This window comes from Entelurus aequoreus, linkage group LG26 (genome assembly GCF_033978785.1).
Source record: "Entelurus aequoreus isolate RoL-2023_Sb linkage group LG26, RoL_Eaeq_v1.1, whole genome shotgun sequence".
NCBI classification, from domain to species: domain Eukaryota; kingdom Metazoa; phylum Chordata; class Actinopteri; order Syngnathiformes; family Syngnathidae; genus Entelurus; species Entelurus aequoreus.
The window spans coordinates 17379891-17395627 of NC_084756.1; the positions used below are offsets into that span (position 1 = coordinate 17379891).

At 41.7% G+C, this 15737-nt stretch overlaps 1 protein-coding gene across 1 annotated transcript in view; it reads right to left on the minus strand.

The window, feature by feature from the left end:
- The window catches only part of cass4 (Cas scaffold protein family member 4), a 27965-nt gene extending 14876 nt beyond the window's left edge, over nt 1-13089 (minus strand). The window contains exon 1 of the mRNA XM_062037540.1: nt 12955-13089. Coding sequence (XP_061893524.1) covers nt 12955-12957 — 3 coding nt within the window. The 5' untranslated portion in view covers nt 12958-13089. The remainder of the gene's footprint in view (nt 1-12954) is intronic.
- Nucleotides 13090-15737: the final 2648 nt, after the last annotated feature.

Below are 15737 nucleotides of genomic sequence, written 5' to 3' on the forward strand. Positions count from 1 at the left end.
TGACGACAAGGGAGTCAGAGACAGAGGGACGCTGCAAGCGGACAACTCAAACAAAAGAAACATACTTTAAAATGTCAGAGGGATTCTCTCCCGCAGATAACATTATTCCTTTAGTGATGAAGACAACGTCCAGGAAAACCACAATAATGCGTGTCCATAGCCATATTTAGACAAATGTATTGGTTTAGAGGAAACAATGCCCAAAACCTTAGTTTTTAGTTGTTTACTCTGTAAACCACTGGGAGCAGGTGAGTAAAGTGTCTTGGCTAAGGACACAACGGCAGTGAATAAGATGGCGACCACTTCTGCCGTGTACGACTTGTTCGTCTGTACAGCGATTTGAACGTGTGATAGGATTTGTCTGTAACCCCTCCTTGCCTTTCCTTATACTCACCACTAGTCAGCGCCTTGCAGCCACTCACACTCCTGTTGGCGTTGAAGTCAAGAACAATGGACTCTTCATCACTTGCTGTAAATAAAAGTCCTAGTTCATCAGGAACTTATTAGTTAGAAGTATTTTTGTATTCAAATAAGTGATCATGCAATGACAGAGGCCGGAGTGATCGTGTTTCCTCTGTCGGGGGGGTCATCTCTAGGGGAAGACAGTCATCTTTAAGGGAGAGCCACGCCCCCCCAACGGAGGAAATGCGATCATTTCGGTTGCTATGGAATTACTGACAACTTATTTGAATACAAAAATACTTCTGACCACTGAGTAACTGCTAAAACAGGAACGTTTATTTACAGCAAGTGATGAAGAGTCCATTGCTCTTGGCTTCAACACCAACAGGATTGTGAGTGGCTGTAAGGCGCCCACTAGTGGTGAGTGTCCTTTCACACGTTCAAATTGCTTCATCGAATTACGCACATACACTTACCAATCGAAATACTGACAGACAGATTTTTTTTTTTTTTTTACACACAGACACATCATAATATGGACAGACAACTTAAAACACACACACACAGATTGATATATCTGTGTGTGTGTGTTTTATCAATATCAAGATTGATATTGATATGTGGACTTCAGCTCTGCCTTCAACACCATCCTCCCTGGACTGCTACGAGACAAGCTCTACCAGCTCAGCGTGCCCGACTCCCTCTGCAGTTGGATCAATGACTTCCTGACGGACCGAAGACAGCACGTGCGGCTGGGGAAGATTGTCTCGGACAGTCGAACCACGAACACTGGTACTCCTCAGGGCTGTGTACTTTCCCCCTGGCTCTTCTCCCTGTATACAAACTGCTGCACCTCCAGTCACCAGTCGATAAAGCTGCTCAAGTTTGCAGACGACACTACCCTCATCGGGCTCATCTCGGATGGCGACGAGTCCGCCTACAGGAGAGAGTTGGACCGGCTGGCGTCCTGGTGCAGCCTCAACAACCTGGAGCTGAACGCCCAGAAAACAGTGGAGATGATTTGGACTTCAGGAAAGTCAAAGCCCCCACCATCCCCCCTCACCCCCTCTCCATTGTGGACTCCATCCATTTCTTGGGCACCACCATCACCCAGGACCTCAAGTGGGAGCCGACCATCAGCTCCCTCATCAAGAAGGCCCAGCAGAGGATGTACTTCCTGCGGCAGCTGAAGAAACTTAAGGTGCCGACCGGATGCTGGTGCAGTTTTACTCAGCCATCATCGAGTTCATCCTCACTTCCTCCATCACCTTGTGGTTCCCCGGCGCCACAGTCCGGGACAAGCATCGACTGCAGCGCATCGTACGTGCTGCTGAGAAGGTTATTGGCTGCAAACTCCCTTCCCTCCAGGACCTGTTCTCCTCCAGGACCAGGAGGTGTGTGGGTCAGATCACAGCTGACTTTTCTCACTCTGGACACAAACTATTCTCCCCTCTCCCCTAAGGCAGGAGACTACAGTCCATCCAGACCCACACCTCCCGCCACCTGAACAGTTTTTTCCCCTCGGCCATCAGGCACATGAACAATAACAAGATCTGATAGCTCAGTTACAGCTCATGTTATTCTATTCTGTGTTATATGTGTTCTATGTTGCACGATTGCGCCAAGTAAAATTCCTAGTTTGTGAACCCGTTCTCAAACAATGGCAATAAAAACTATTTTGATTCTTCTTCTTCTTCTGATATAGAGACACACACATTAGTACAGGGACAAGTGATATGGATTACACACACACAGATTGCGATACACATTTGCCAATAATTTTGTTACCGTAATACTACCACTTATATCCGTTTTTTCAACTCCTGCTCTCACCGCCTTACTAGCCAGACTTCCTCTTCCTCGTCCATGTTGGAGCTAGCGAGACGGGAAGACGGCAATCAGAACAAACCAAAAAGGATTCCAAAGTCCTTTTCAGTCAGTTGGAAGATATAAATGCTTTCACATTGTTATCACATTACTTCATAAAAAGATTGTAGTTGTCTGTAATCTTGTTTTTCGTACAATATTCCTTATCCAAAAGTTTTAAGCTCGAAACTCTGCTGCCAGGCTGTTATCCTAACTTCTTTCAGAATGTACTCACTGTAAATCGAATGTTTTATGCTGATTTCTACCATCTTCTGATCAATGTTGTCTCTCCAACTGAACATACAAGTCCAAGTTACTGTTCATATTTCATTGACTAAAAGTATTTTTATTGTTCTTTTTTTGCATTTTCAGGGTTTATCACAGGTTAATAAAGGTATTATTATTATTTTGTCAAATGTTTTTGAAGCTGCGAAGCAAACTAAATTGTACTTATTTTTACAAATGACTTTACTTCCTATTTCAAGATAAGAAACTCAAACTGTGTTTTTCATCTGTTCTGAAAGCAAGACGGAATTAACAGCACAGAGATAAATAATTGACACACTTTGACAGATTATCTATTAAGGTTGGGACAGTAATTCACGTTGCGATATTCTATGTGGCAGGGGTGCACATTACGTCGACCGCGAGCTACGGGTTGATGGTGGAGGGTGTGTCAGTCCATCGCCAGCCAGGCATAAAAAAAATAAACCTAAAAATGAGCGATCATCAATCTTCACCAAGACGTCACTTTCGTCACTTGATTGACATTCACGGCACCAGAGGGTCTTGTGAGATGACGCTGGCTGCAGAAAAAATGACCGACAGGAAGGCGAGAAACACTTTTTATTAGAGATGTCCGATAATGGCTTTTTTGCCGATATCAGATTTTCCGATATTGTCCAACTCTCAACCGCTTCAGTGCTCCCGCCAAACCTGCGAACGAAGACTCAGACACCCAAGGCAAGTGGGAGAACATCAAAAAGTCTTACGTAGGGGCAGCCACCAAAGTCTTGGGCTATAGAAAGAGAGGGAACAAAGAATGGTTAACACCTGGCACCTGGCAAAGAATTGAAGAAAGAAAACAGCTGAAAGCCAAGATGCTTAGCACAAAATCGCACAGGCTCCATGAGCAGGTCCAGAAAGCCTACAAGGAAAAGGACAGAGAGGTAAAGAAGAGTGCAAGGAGTGACAAAAGGGCCTTTGTTGAGGATCTAGCAGAGAAAGCTGAGTGTGCAGCTGCACGGGGTGAGTTGAGTACGATTTACAAGATCACAAAGCAACTCACAGGCAAGTACAACAGCCAGCCGGCCCCTGTTAAAGATAAACAGGGCAACATCCTCACCACTGAGAGTGACCAGATCTTGAGATGGGTTGAGCATTTCTGTGAGGTACTCAACTGCCCGGAGCCAGATGATCCTGCCAACCCTTCATCAGTAGAAAGTCTCCTTGACATCGAGACCACCCCTCCAAGTAAAGAAGAGGTAAAATTTGCCAACAAAGCCTTGAAGAATGGGAAAGCCGCCAGCATAGACTCTGTCTATGCAGAGATGCTGAAAGCTGACCTTAACACCTCTGTCAATGTGATTACTGATCTCTTTAAAGACATCTGGGAGAAGGAAGTAATACCTCAAGACTGGGACAAGGGCCTGATTGTCAAACTCCCCAAGAAAGGAAACTTCCAAAATTGTGACAACTGGAGGGGCATCACGCTGCTATCAGTACCATCTAAGGTCTTCTGCAGGATTTTACTCGGCAGAATCGATTCCACTATTGATCAGAAGCTACGACAGGAACAAGCAGGGTTCAGGAGAGGAAGGGGCTGCATAGATCAGATCTTCGCTCTGAGGAACATTATCGAGCAGTGTGTAGAATGGAACACTCCTCTGCACATCAACTTCATCGACTTTCGCAAAGCTTTTGACAGCCTACATCGTGACACCCTATGGAAGATTGTTGGGGCCTATGGAGTTCCTCCAAAACTGGTCACTCTCATAGGGATGTTCTACCGTCACTTTGAATGCAGCGTCATTGTTAATGGTGAGCCATCTACATGGTTCACTGTGGAGTCTGGTGTGCGGCAGGGGTGTACTATTTCCCCCATTCTTTTCCTGATTGCCATAGACTGGGTCATGCGGAATACAACTGACAGACCCAGGGGTATCCAGTGGACTTTGTCCTCCCAACTTGAAGACCTAGATTTTGCTGATGATCTTGCTGCCCTTGCACCAAAGCACATCCATCTGCAGGAGAAAACTGACAGACTGAACAAATTCGCCCAACAGGTAGGGCTGAACATTAATGTGTCCAAAACACAAGTGATGTGCGTTAATGCCACTCCAGATGTACCAATCACAGTGAATGGACACGCTCTCGACTATGTTGAGAACTTCACCTGTCTGGGAAGTCTCGTCAGTAAGGACAACGCTGCACAAAAGGACATTAGAGCAAGACTCTGAAAGGCACAGGGTGCTTTTGCTAGGCTAAACACCATCTGGAAGTCCAAGCAATATAGCTTAAGAACAAAGGTCCGACTTTACAACAGTAATGTAAAATCTGTATTGTTGTACGGCTCGGAGTGCTGGCGAGTAACATACTACGACATGAAAAAAGTCGAAGCCATCCACAATGGATGCCTCAGGAAACTCTGTCGAATCTTCTGGCCCGAGAAAATATCCAATGCACATCTATACAAGAAGACCAAGTGCAACAGTGTGGTGCTAGAGATCAAATGCCGCCGATTCCAATGGCTTGGGCATGTTCTGAGGATGGACCAAGACCGTATCCCCAACATCGCACTACGTTGGACTCCACCTGGGAAAAGGAAGCAAGGTCGGCCCAAGAACACGTGGCGGCGTACGGTGACAGCTGAGCTGAAGGAGATGAACCTAACCTGGGGCGAGGCACAGCATGTTGCTCAGGACAGGTCCAGATGGAGGCAGATCGTCGAAGCCTTATGTCACGCCAGGGACGAAGAGGATTAAGTAAGTAAGTAAGCTCTGTACAACACCACAATGGATTTAAAATGAAACAATCAAGATGTGCTTTAAGTACAGACTTTGAGTTTTAATTTGAGGGTATTTACAGCCAAATCAGGTGAACGGTGTAGGAATTACAACACATTTTATATGTGCCTTCCACTTTTTAAGGGACCAAAAGTAATTGGACAATTGGCTACTCAGCTGTTCCATGGCCACGTTTTTGTTATTCCCTTGTATTTTTTCCCGTTTATTTCATTTACAAAGAGCAGATAAAAGGCCTGGATGTCATTTCAAGTGTGGTGTATTCATTTGGAATCTGGGGAGGTCATCTCTCAATATGAAGTCCAAAGAGCTGTCACTATCAGTGAAGCAAGCCCTCATTAGGCTGAAAAATCAAAACAAAGCCATCAGAGAGATAGCAAAAACATGAGGTGTGGCCAAATCAACTGTTTGGTACATTCTTAAAAAGAGAGAACACACTGCTGAGCTCAGCAACACCAAAATACCTGGAAGACCACAGAAAACAAGTGTGGTGGATGACAGACAAATCCTTTCCCTTGTCAAGAAAAAGCCCTTCACAACAGTTGGTCAGATGAAGAAAACTCTCCAGGAAGTACAGTAGGTGTATCTGTGTCCAAGTCAACAATTAAGAGAAGACTTCACCAGAGGAAATACAGAGGTTTCATCACAAGGTGTAAACCATTGGTGAGCCTCAAAGACAGGAAGGCCAGATTAGAGTTTGCCAAGAAACATGTAAAAGAGCCTGTGCAGTTCAGGAACAACATCTTATGGACAGATGAGACAAATATCAAGTTGTACCAGAATGATGGAAATAGAAGAGTATGGAGAAGGGAAGGAACTGCTGAATATCCAAAGCATACCACCTCATCAGTGAAGCATGGTGGTGGTAGTGGCATGCATGGCTGCCAGTGTAACTGGATCTCTTATATTTATTGATGATGTGACAGCTGACAAAAGCAGCAGAATTCATTCTGAAGTGTTTCGGGCAATACTATCTGCTCATATTCAGCCAAATGCTTCAAAAGTCATTGGAAGGTGCTTCACAATGCAGATGGACAATGACCCGAAGCAAAGAAGTGAAATGTTCTACAATGGCCAAGTCAATCACCTGACCTGAATCCCATTGAGCATGAATTTCACTTACTGAAGACAAAACTGAAGGGAAAATGCCCAAAGAACAAGCAAGAAGTGAAGACAGCTGCAGCAGAGGCCCGGCAGAGCATCACCAGGGACCAAACCCAGCGTCTGGTGAGGTCTATGGCTTCCACACTTCAGGCTGTCATTGACTGCAAAAGATTTGCAACAAAGTACTAAAAAGTGACAATTTTATTTATGATTATATTAGTTTGTCCAATTACTTTTGGTCCCTTAAAAAGTGGAGGGCACATATAAAATATGTTGCAATTCCTACTCCGTTCACCTGATTTGGATGTAAATAACCTCAAATTAAAGCTCAGTCTGCACTTAAAGCACATCTTGATTGTTTCATTTCAAATCCATTGTGGTGTTGTACAGAGCTGGAATACTGAAAATTGTGTCAATGTCCAAATATTTTTGGACCTAACTGTATGTATGGCGGTGTGACAATATCAATGGAATATTCAAATGATTCCATTGAATTACGTAGAATATTTTAGGCATAATTAAGTTAATAGTGCAAAATAAGTCCAAAGTGGTTTTTCCTGAGTTTATAAGCAGTAACAAAAAAGACAGACAGCAGTATTACTTATTATATCAATCTTTTCTTGGTACTTTACAGGTTTTTGCTCTTTTTTTCAACTACAGCTTTTGTTCTTTAGTTGTTTTAGTTTTTAATTGTATTTTCAGAATTTGCCACATGCCAATAAAACCCTGAGCCGCGCTTTGCTCTCCAACAATGAGCCCTTTCACATCGAGCAAAACATTTAGCACCTGTTTGGATACAGGCTATCACCCTGTGCAGCACGCGCACACGCACACGCACGCACGCACACACACACACACACACACACGCACACCTCTGGGTCAAGCAACAGACAGGCAAGTCAACTATGTGGGCTCAAATGACAAAAGCAATTAGGACAGTACACACACATGTACTTGATGTTTGAGTCATAAGATGTTTCCCTAACGTTGTAGAGTATCACGATATCTTTTTAAACCACATCCTGTTGCAATAACATCCATTGCACTGTTCGTTTGTGTCCCTTGCATGGTCTGACTCAGCTGCGACTGTTCTGGATTGTTGCACACGCCTGCTCAGCCTGTCTGACAACTGGACTCCAAAACTCAACAGCTGGCCTTCATCTTGCTGGCAAGATGCTGCAAGGGCTTTAAAGGGGTCATATTGGGATTTTTTTTCCTACATTTAAAACACTTCCTTGTGGTCTACATTACATGTAATGGTGGTTATTTGGTTAAAATGACGTGCCTCCACTTCGACCCTGTCTTCTTCCTGTCAGCCATGTTTTAACGCTTCCATAGCGAGTCTACTGACAGATATAAGTGAGAACTACAGGCTACTTTTTATTAGAAAAGGCAAGAGTGGAGGATGCATGTGAATGTACGAGCCAGTGTGCCCCACAACAAGAGGATAGAGAAAAAGGAACTTTTTGACAACAGCGTTGGACTACAATGGCTGACTCACGCAAAGCTCTTTGGGTGAATCTCTACTATATATATGGATATTTTGCTGACGCCACAACTGGGGACACCGTCACAAATTGTTTTATATATATCGCCGCAATGCCTCCACGGTTTAATTTCACATTTTTGGGATTTATTCACATCCCAAATACACAAAAACAGGGACCACTGGTAAGAAAAGTTGGTTTTACATAATAGACCCCCTGTAAAAAAAGGGCTCAAATCAACCCGATGCAATAGCCAATAGCTAGAGATGGACATAACTTTGTTTTTCAAAGCATGGGAAGGAAGAAAGTGAGCATGAAGGACAGTGCTGAGAAGATGTGGATGATATTCAACGAATTAAAGAAATAAATCATCAAAAACATGACAGAGTGTGAGCAGTTGGAGAGCGGCACTGCTAGTCTGCAACATACTGGAGCAGAAAAATTCCAACGCCAGCCGAGGACGTTAAAATAATATCGAAACGGCGGTCATTTATTCATGAAAACATGTCGAAGTTGCTGATGGTGTGTTTGACAGAGAAGCAGCTGGAAGGGGACACCGTATAAGTATACTCTCCAAGGTAAATGATGTGCATTATTATTACAGTACTTCAAAAACTACTGTGCTTGTTTGTACTACATTCTATTGTATTGTTTTTAATACAATATTCATTATCTAAATGTTCATTTTTCCCTTTCAAAATGTATTTTAATGAGAAACATTGAATTTGAGTTAGACAGCAGGATGTCTAGTGCGCTCACACTCATGTTTGGAGGAGCCTGGTTCAAGGCCCGGGGTTGAATGAAGCAGGAGGCGGGTTAACGCGAAGTATGACAACAAGTTGACATTAAGTTGATATTTCATGTTAAATTAGACAGTGCATGACCTCATTTCCTGATATGACAACCAAGCCGAGTCGGGTCCCAGACACTTAACAATAATATGCTGCAATGACACATCTTGGAAGCTCGTCATTCTGTGGAATCAACTTATCTTACGGCACTCACACAGCTTTTTTTACACTCACACTTCCTGTGTCAAATCTTCTGCTTTTTGTCACAGGAAGTAACGTTCATGACTTGCATGTTTTCTCATGCAGCTTTAAAGATTGCCAGTGAAACACAAAAATACATGTTATTTTATTTGCTATGGTTATGGCAATATGACCCAATTCCCAAACAGTATTTTGCTCTAAGGCACAGACTGGATGCTTCCGCCACTACAGCTACATTACTGCTAATGATAGCCAATGATAACGTTACTAATGTGTTAACTGTGTGCACCTGATGATGTCCACCAAGTGTGAGACAGTCTTCTGATGGCAGTCCATCAAAGAAAAGAAAAGTCAAAGTGAAGGGAAATTAAGACAAAAAAGGTAAGAAACTGCTTTATGTATGTACGTATATGTGTGTGTATGTATGTATGTATGCATGTACATACGTTTGTGTGTATATACAGTACTGGCCAAAAGTTTGGACACAACTCATTCAATGCATTTTCTTTATTTTCATGACTATTTACATTGAAGATTGTCACATCAAAACTAGGAATGAACACATGTGGAGTTATGCACTTAAAAAAAAAAGGTGAAATAACTGAAAACATGTTTTATATTCTAGTTTCTTCAAAACAGCCACTCTTTGCTCTGATTACTGTTTTGCACACTCTGGCATTCTCTCGATGAGCTTCAAGAGGTAGTCACCTGAAATGGTTTTCACTTCACATGTGTCATAGTTTTGATGCCTTCAGTGACAATCTACAATGTAAATAGTCATGAAAATAAAGAAAACGCATTGAAATGAGAAGGTGTGTCTAAACTTTTGGCCTGTACTGTATGTATGTGTGTATATATGTATGTACACTATCACTATACAGTATGTATATGTGTCTGTATGCATGCATGCATGCGTGTAACGGAGGCCAGACAGTGCTGGCCAAGGCTTTTAGCCAGGTAGCTAGCATGCTTGTCTGTCATGCTGGCAACCCAGTTTCAAGTCCCGGGCGGAACAGAAAGCAAGGACTGAACCACAAGGGTTACATATGTGCGTATGTATGTATGCACGAAGGTATGTATGTACAAACCCGGTTTCCATATGAGTTGGGAAATTGTGTTAGATGTAAATATAAACGGAATACAATGATTTGCAAATCCTTTTCAACCCATATTCAATTGAATGCACTACAAAGACAAGATATTTGATGTTCAAACTCATAAACTTTATTTTTTTTCTGCAAATAATAATTAACTTAGAATTTCATGGCTGCAACACGTGCCAAAGTAGTTGGGAAAGGGCATGTTCACCACTGTGTTACATGGCCTTTCCTTTTAACAACACTCAGAAATCGTTTGGGAACTGAGGAGACACATTTTTTTAAGCTTCTCCGGTGGAATTATTTCCCATTCTTGCTTGATGTACAGCTTAAGTTGTTCAACAGTCCGGGGGTCTCCATTGTGGTATTTTAGGCTTCATAATGCGCCAAACATTTTCAATGAGAGACAGGTCTGGACTACAGGCAGGCCAGTCTAGTACCGGCACTCTTTTACTATGAAGCCACGTTGATCTAACACGTGGCTTGGCATTGTCTTGCTGAAATAAGCAGGGGCGTCCATGGTAACTTTGCTTGGATGGCAACATATGTTGTTCCAAAACCTGTACATGTACCTTTCAGCATTAATGGCGCCTTCACAGATGTGTAAGTTACCCATTTCTTGGGCACTAATACACCCCCATACCATCACACATGCTGGCTTTTCAACTTTGCGCCTATAACAATCCGGATGGTTCTTTCCCTCTTTGGTCCGGAGGACACGACATCCACAGTTTCCAAAAACAATTTGAAATGTGGACTCGTCAGACCACAGAACACTTTACCACTTTGTATCAGTCCATCTTAGATGAGCTCAGGCCCAGCGAAGCTGACGGCGTTTCTGGGTGTTGTTTTGATAAACGGTTTTCGCCTTGCATAGGAGAGTTTTAACTTGCACTTACAGATGTAGCGACCAACTGTAGTTACTGACAGTGGGTTTCTGAAGTGTTCCTGAGCCCATGTGGTGATATCCTTTACACACTGATGTCGCTTGTTGATGCAGTACAGCCTGAGGGATCGAAGGTCACGGGCTTAGCTGCTTACGTGCAGTGATTTTTCTCCAGATTCTCTGAACCCTTTGATGATATTACGGACCGTAAATGGTGAAATCCCTAAATTCCTTGCAATAGCTGGTTGAGAAAGGTTTTTCTTAAATTGTTCAACAATTTGCTCACGCAATTGCTGACAAAGTGGTGACCCTAGCCCCAACCTTGTTTGTGAATGACTGAGCATTTCATGGAATCTACTTTTATACCCAATCATGGCACCCACCTGTTCCCAATTTGCCTGTTCACCTGTGGGATGTTCCAAATAAGTGTTTGATGAGCATTCCTCAACTTTATCAGTATTTATTGCCACATTTCCCAATTTCTTTGTCCCGTGTTGCTGGCATCAAATTCTAAAGTTAATGATTAGTTGCCAAAAAAATTTTTTTTATCAGTTTGAACATCAAATATGTTGTCTTTCTGGCATATTCAACTGAATATGGGTTGAAAATGATTTGCAAATCATTGTATTGCGTTTATATTTACATCTAACACAATTTCCCAACTCATATGGAAACAGGGTTTGTATTAGGGATGTAACGATAAATGGTAGAAATGCTAACTGAGGTAAAACTCCACGCGTCGGTTAGTATTACCGTTTTAAATAAAAATGATGGAAAAAACGTGATTGATAACGGCACTTTGATTAACTCATGGAGTTCATGAGCTTAAATGCTAACATGAAAACAAGAGACATCAACGTATTTCCTCATTAAGAAGTGAAGAGTACTTACGTAGCTCTTTTTCTCTAGAGACTCAAAGCACTTTACATACATTAGAGAAACCCATTATCTACATCTTTAAGCTACATTTAAACCAGTGGGGGTAGCACTGAAGGGCAAGGAGGGTAAAGTGTCTTGCCCAAGGACACAACGGCAGTGACTAGGTTGGCGGAAGCTGTAACGGAACCTCAAGTTGCTGGCACGGCCGCTCTACCAGCTCTCAGTAAAGGACAAGAAGACAGAGGAAAAGCAAAAAATAGCCCAATGTGAACTTATACAAACACATTACTGTCTGAGCAACTAAGATATTCAAATGTGCACATTGAACCTACAAGCTGTGCTCTTAGAACAGAGTGATCGGTCCATTTGAGATACAGGTGTTTTTACGGTGTGTTAAAGGACCGCTGAAAAGAATAGGATGACATGTTTCGCCAGAAATAAAAAATATTAAGTTAATTATATTTATTTAGCGCTTTTTCTCAAGCGACTCAAAGCGCTTTACATAGTGAAACCCATTATCTACATCTTTAAGCTACATTTAAACCAGTGTGGGTGGAGGGTATAGTGTCTTGCCCAAGGACACAACGGCAGTGACTGGGATGGCGAAAGCGGGAATCGAATGAATGTATGTACCTGTATACATGCAAGTACAGTACACATGTACTAACATATGTACACTATGTATATACGTGCGTACGTACACATTTACGTATATGTAAGTAGGAGTGACATGTTCACTGCTAGATAGACAAGGTAAATATTTAGAATAAAAGACTTTGACATGTGTTGTTAAAACAATTAAACTAAATGATCTTCTTGTTGTTTTAACATTTCCAATGATTATTAAGACCAACCTACACAAGTACTTTGTAGTAGTACCTTGTAGGGGTATTGTAGGTGCTTGTCAAAGTTACCAGTGTAACCATCCATCCATCCATCTTCTACCGCTTGTCCCTTTTGGGGTCGCGGGGGGTGCTGTAGCCTATCTCAGCTGCATTCGGGCGGAAGGCGGGGTACACCCTGGACAAGTCGCCACCTCATCGCAGGGCCAACACAGATAGACAACATTCACACTCACATTCACACACTAGGGCCAATTTAGTGTTACCAATCAACCTAACCAATCAGCAGATAGTAACAACAACAAAGGTAGATTGAAGTGCTGAAAAAACACTTGCCTGTGATGTTGTATGTAGAAGTAGTAGTAGTAGTACTCACCATGTTTGTGTGTAGTTGTCCAGCGCTGACATCCAAGTGTGTCCACAGCAGGGATGTGAAAAGTTGAATGTAATCAACGTCGTCTGAGCTGTCACTCAAGTGGTCGACTGTTCTACCGGAGGGCGGGGAAAGTACAGCTGTGTCATGGACGTACATTTCTATTGGCTGACAGATGAACTCCCCCTGTGCCCCCCCTTTCTGCAGCTGCCTTCCTCTTTAAAGAGGGGTTCTTGCGACATCCGTGGCTCCTTAAAACAGTGCTTCTAAAATATATTCTGTAACGCCCCCCACTAAGAAGAAGAAAATATTTTGCATAGTGTAATTTGTCTATAAAATAGTTATAACTATACCCCTGCATAACATTGTAAGTTTATTAACAATAAAGGAAACAACACACCGGTCTTTCTTTATCTCCCACCATGGTTATAGTGATGCCAAGTGCCACGTATGCGTCATCATGTTTCGGTACTGCAAAAAAAAGCATGTTCCCTGAGGTCCCACGCGCCCCCCCAGGGGGGACTGCCCCACTATTTGAGAAGGACTGCCTCAAACATTTTCCAGGTGGGAGAGATGTTTGAGGGGGAGAACACAAAACAGTGTGCAGAGTTGTGGGGGTCACGAACATGTCCCACAGCTCACATCAGCTTGTCATCTTATTGGTCAGGAAAGAAAACACAAGCGAGCAATGAGCAGATCCACACAAATATCTACTCGGGATGTTATGTTCAAGGTTTTACGTGTACTAACCGTAAATGTTTTCATTTAACAATATCAACACAATATTTAAACTACCATAGTTCCTTATTCGGGCAGCACGGTGGTACAGGGGTTAGTGCACGTGCCTCACAATACGAAGGTCCTGAGTTCAATCCCGGGCTCGGGATCTTTCTGTGTGGAGTTTGCATGTTCTCCCCGTGACTGCGTGGGTTCCCTCCGGGTACTCCGGCTTCCTCCCACCTCCAAAGACATGCACCTGGGGATAGGTTGATTGGTAACACTAAATTGGCCCTAGTGTGTGAATGTGAGTGTGAATGTTGTCTGTCTATCTGTGGTGGCCCTGCGATGAGGTGGCGACTTTTCCAGTGTGTACCCTGCCTTCCGCCCGAATGCTGCTGAGATAGGCTCCAGCACCCCCCGTGACCCCAAAAGGGACAAGCGGTAGAAAATGGATGGATGGATAGTTCCTTATTCTCTTGTATTATACAATTGTTTGAGCAAAACAAAGTCAGTAATGGGGATGGACAAAACATCAATTCACATTCGAATTGCGATTCTTATTCAGCCCGATTCTAAATTGATTCATAACTTTCCAAAATGTATAAAAAAAATACATACATGCATAATATTAAAAAATATTTCTAAGAATCAATTTCTACACAACCCAAAGGAGCTTTTCTAACCTGTAACTTTTTGAAAAAGTTTCATTCTAATTACTATACTAAATTATACATTGCGAGGATTGTGTTGAATCGAGAATTAATTCTGAATTGAATCATCACCCGAGGAATCGGAATCAGATCGAATGGTTACGTGCCCAAAGATTCACACCTCTAGTACATGGTAAACAATATCAAAAATTACGATCTGCTACTCATTTAAATCCTTTACTTTTTGCCCACAAAGTCCTCCTGTGTCCATGGGATTATTCCCCGAGTTTGTTAACATTAACATGATTTTACGATAATGAAAATATCGATTTAATTTCTGCAGTATCAATATTTTACTGATAATACCATTGGTGTATTACCCTTTAGACTTCTAAAAAACACTTACTTATATTTATAGTTATTAGCATGACTGCTCCTGCTTGCAGCATGTTTAGCATCTTCCAGTTAATAATGATACTAATACCACAGACCTTTTCTACTTTACAATGCACATGTGTGTGATTACTGTGATCTTGTTTGTGGTGTGCAATACGGGTCTTAGTGGGGTTTTTGATATTACCTTTTATTTATCTCTAAATACTGAGTTTGAGTTTATTTATAACCTGGTAGCAGGTTATAGTTTGCTTGGTGTATAATTTTAGCTGTTTGCAAATTCACTATGTCGTGGAATTTCAGTATTTTTGATTCGATAAAGGATTTGTATGTTCTCTATAACCAACATTACGTATTATTCTAACTGATCTTTTTTGTAACACTGTTAATGAATGATGTGTACTTTTGTAGTTATTTCCCCATATTTCTACACAATAACTCAGATATGGTAACACTAGTGAGCAGTAGATAATATGAAGTGATTTTTGGTCTAGAACATGTTTTGCTTTATTCATTATTGACGTGTTTCTTGCTACTTTATGTTGTATATTTTTTACATGAGATTTCCAGTTCAATTTATCATCAATCATTATACCTAGAAATTTGGTTTCATTTACTCTTTCAATTTCTATTCCATCCATTTGTATTTGTGTTTGACTTTCTCTTCTACTGCTACCAAATAGCCTTATTTTACTTTTACTGAGATTCAAAGGTAGTTTGTTTTTGTCAAACCATCTTTTTAATTTGTTCATTTCTTCTGTTATTATTTGTACTAGCTTCTGTGTGTTCTCTCCTGAACAAAACACTGTTGTATCATCCACAAATAATACTAACTTTAAATCTTTTACTCATATTAAAGCGCAATATGTAGTATTTATTAAAAAAAATTCTGTTTTTCACTGTTTTACTTCTAATTACTGTTACTGTATGTGAAACCCTGCACTACAACAATGCAGTTTCCACATTGTGGTATAAATAAAAGTCTATTCTATCATATCCTATGCTAATGAACGTGATTATTAG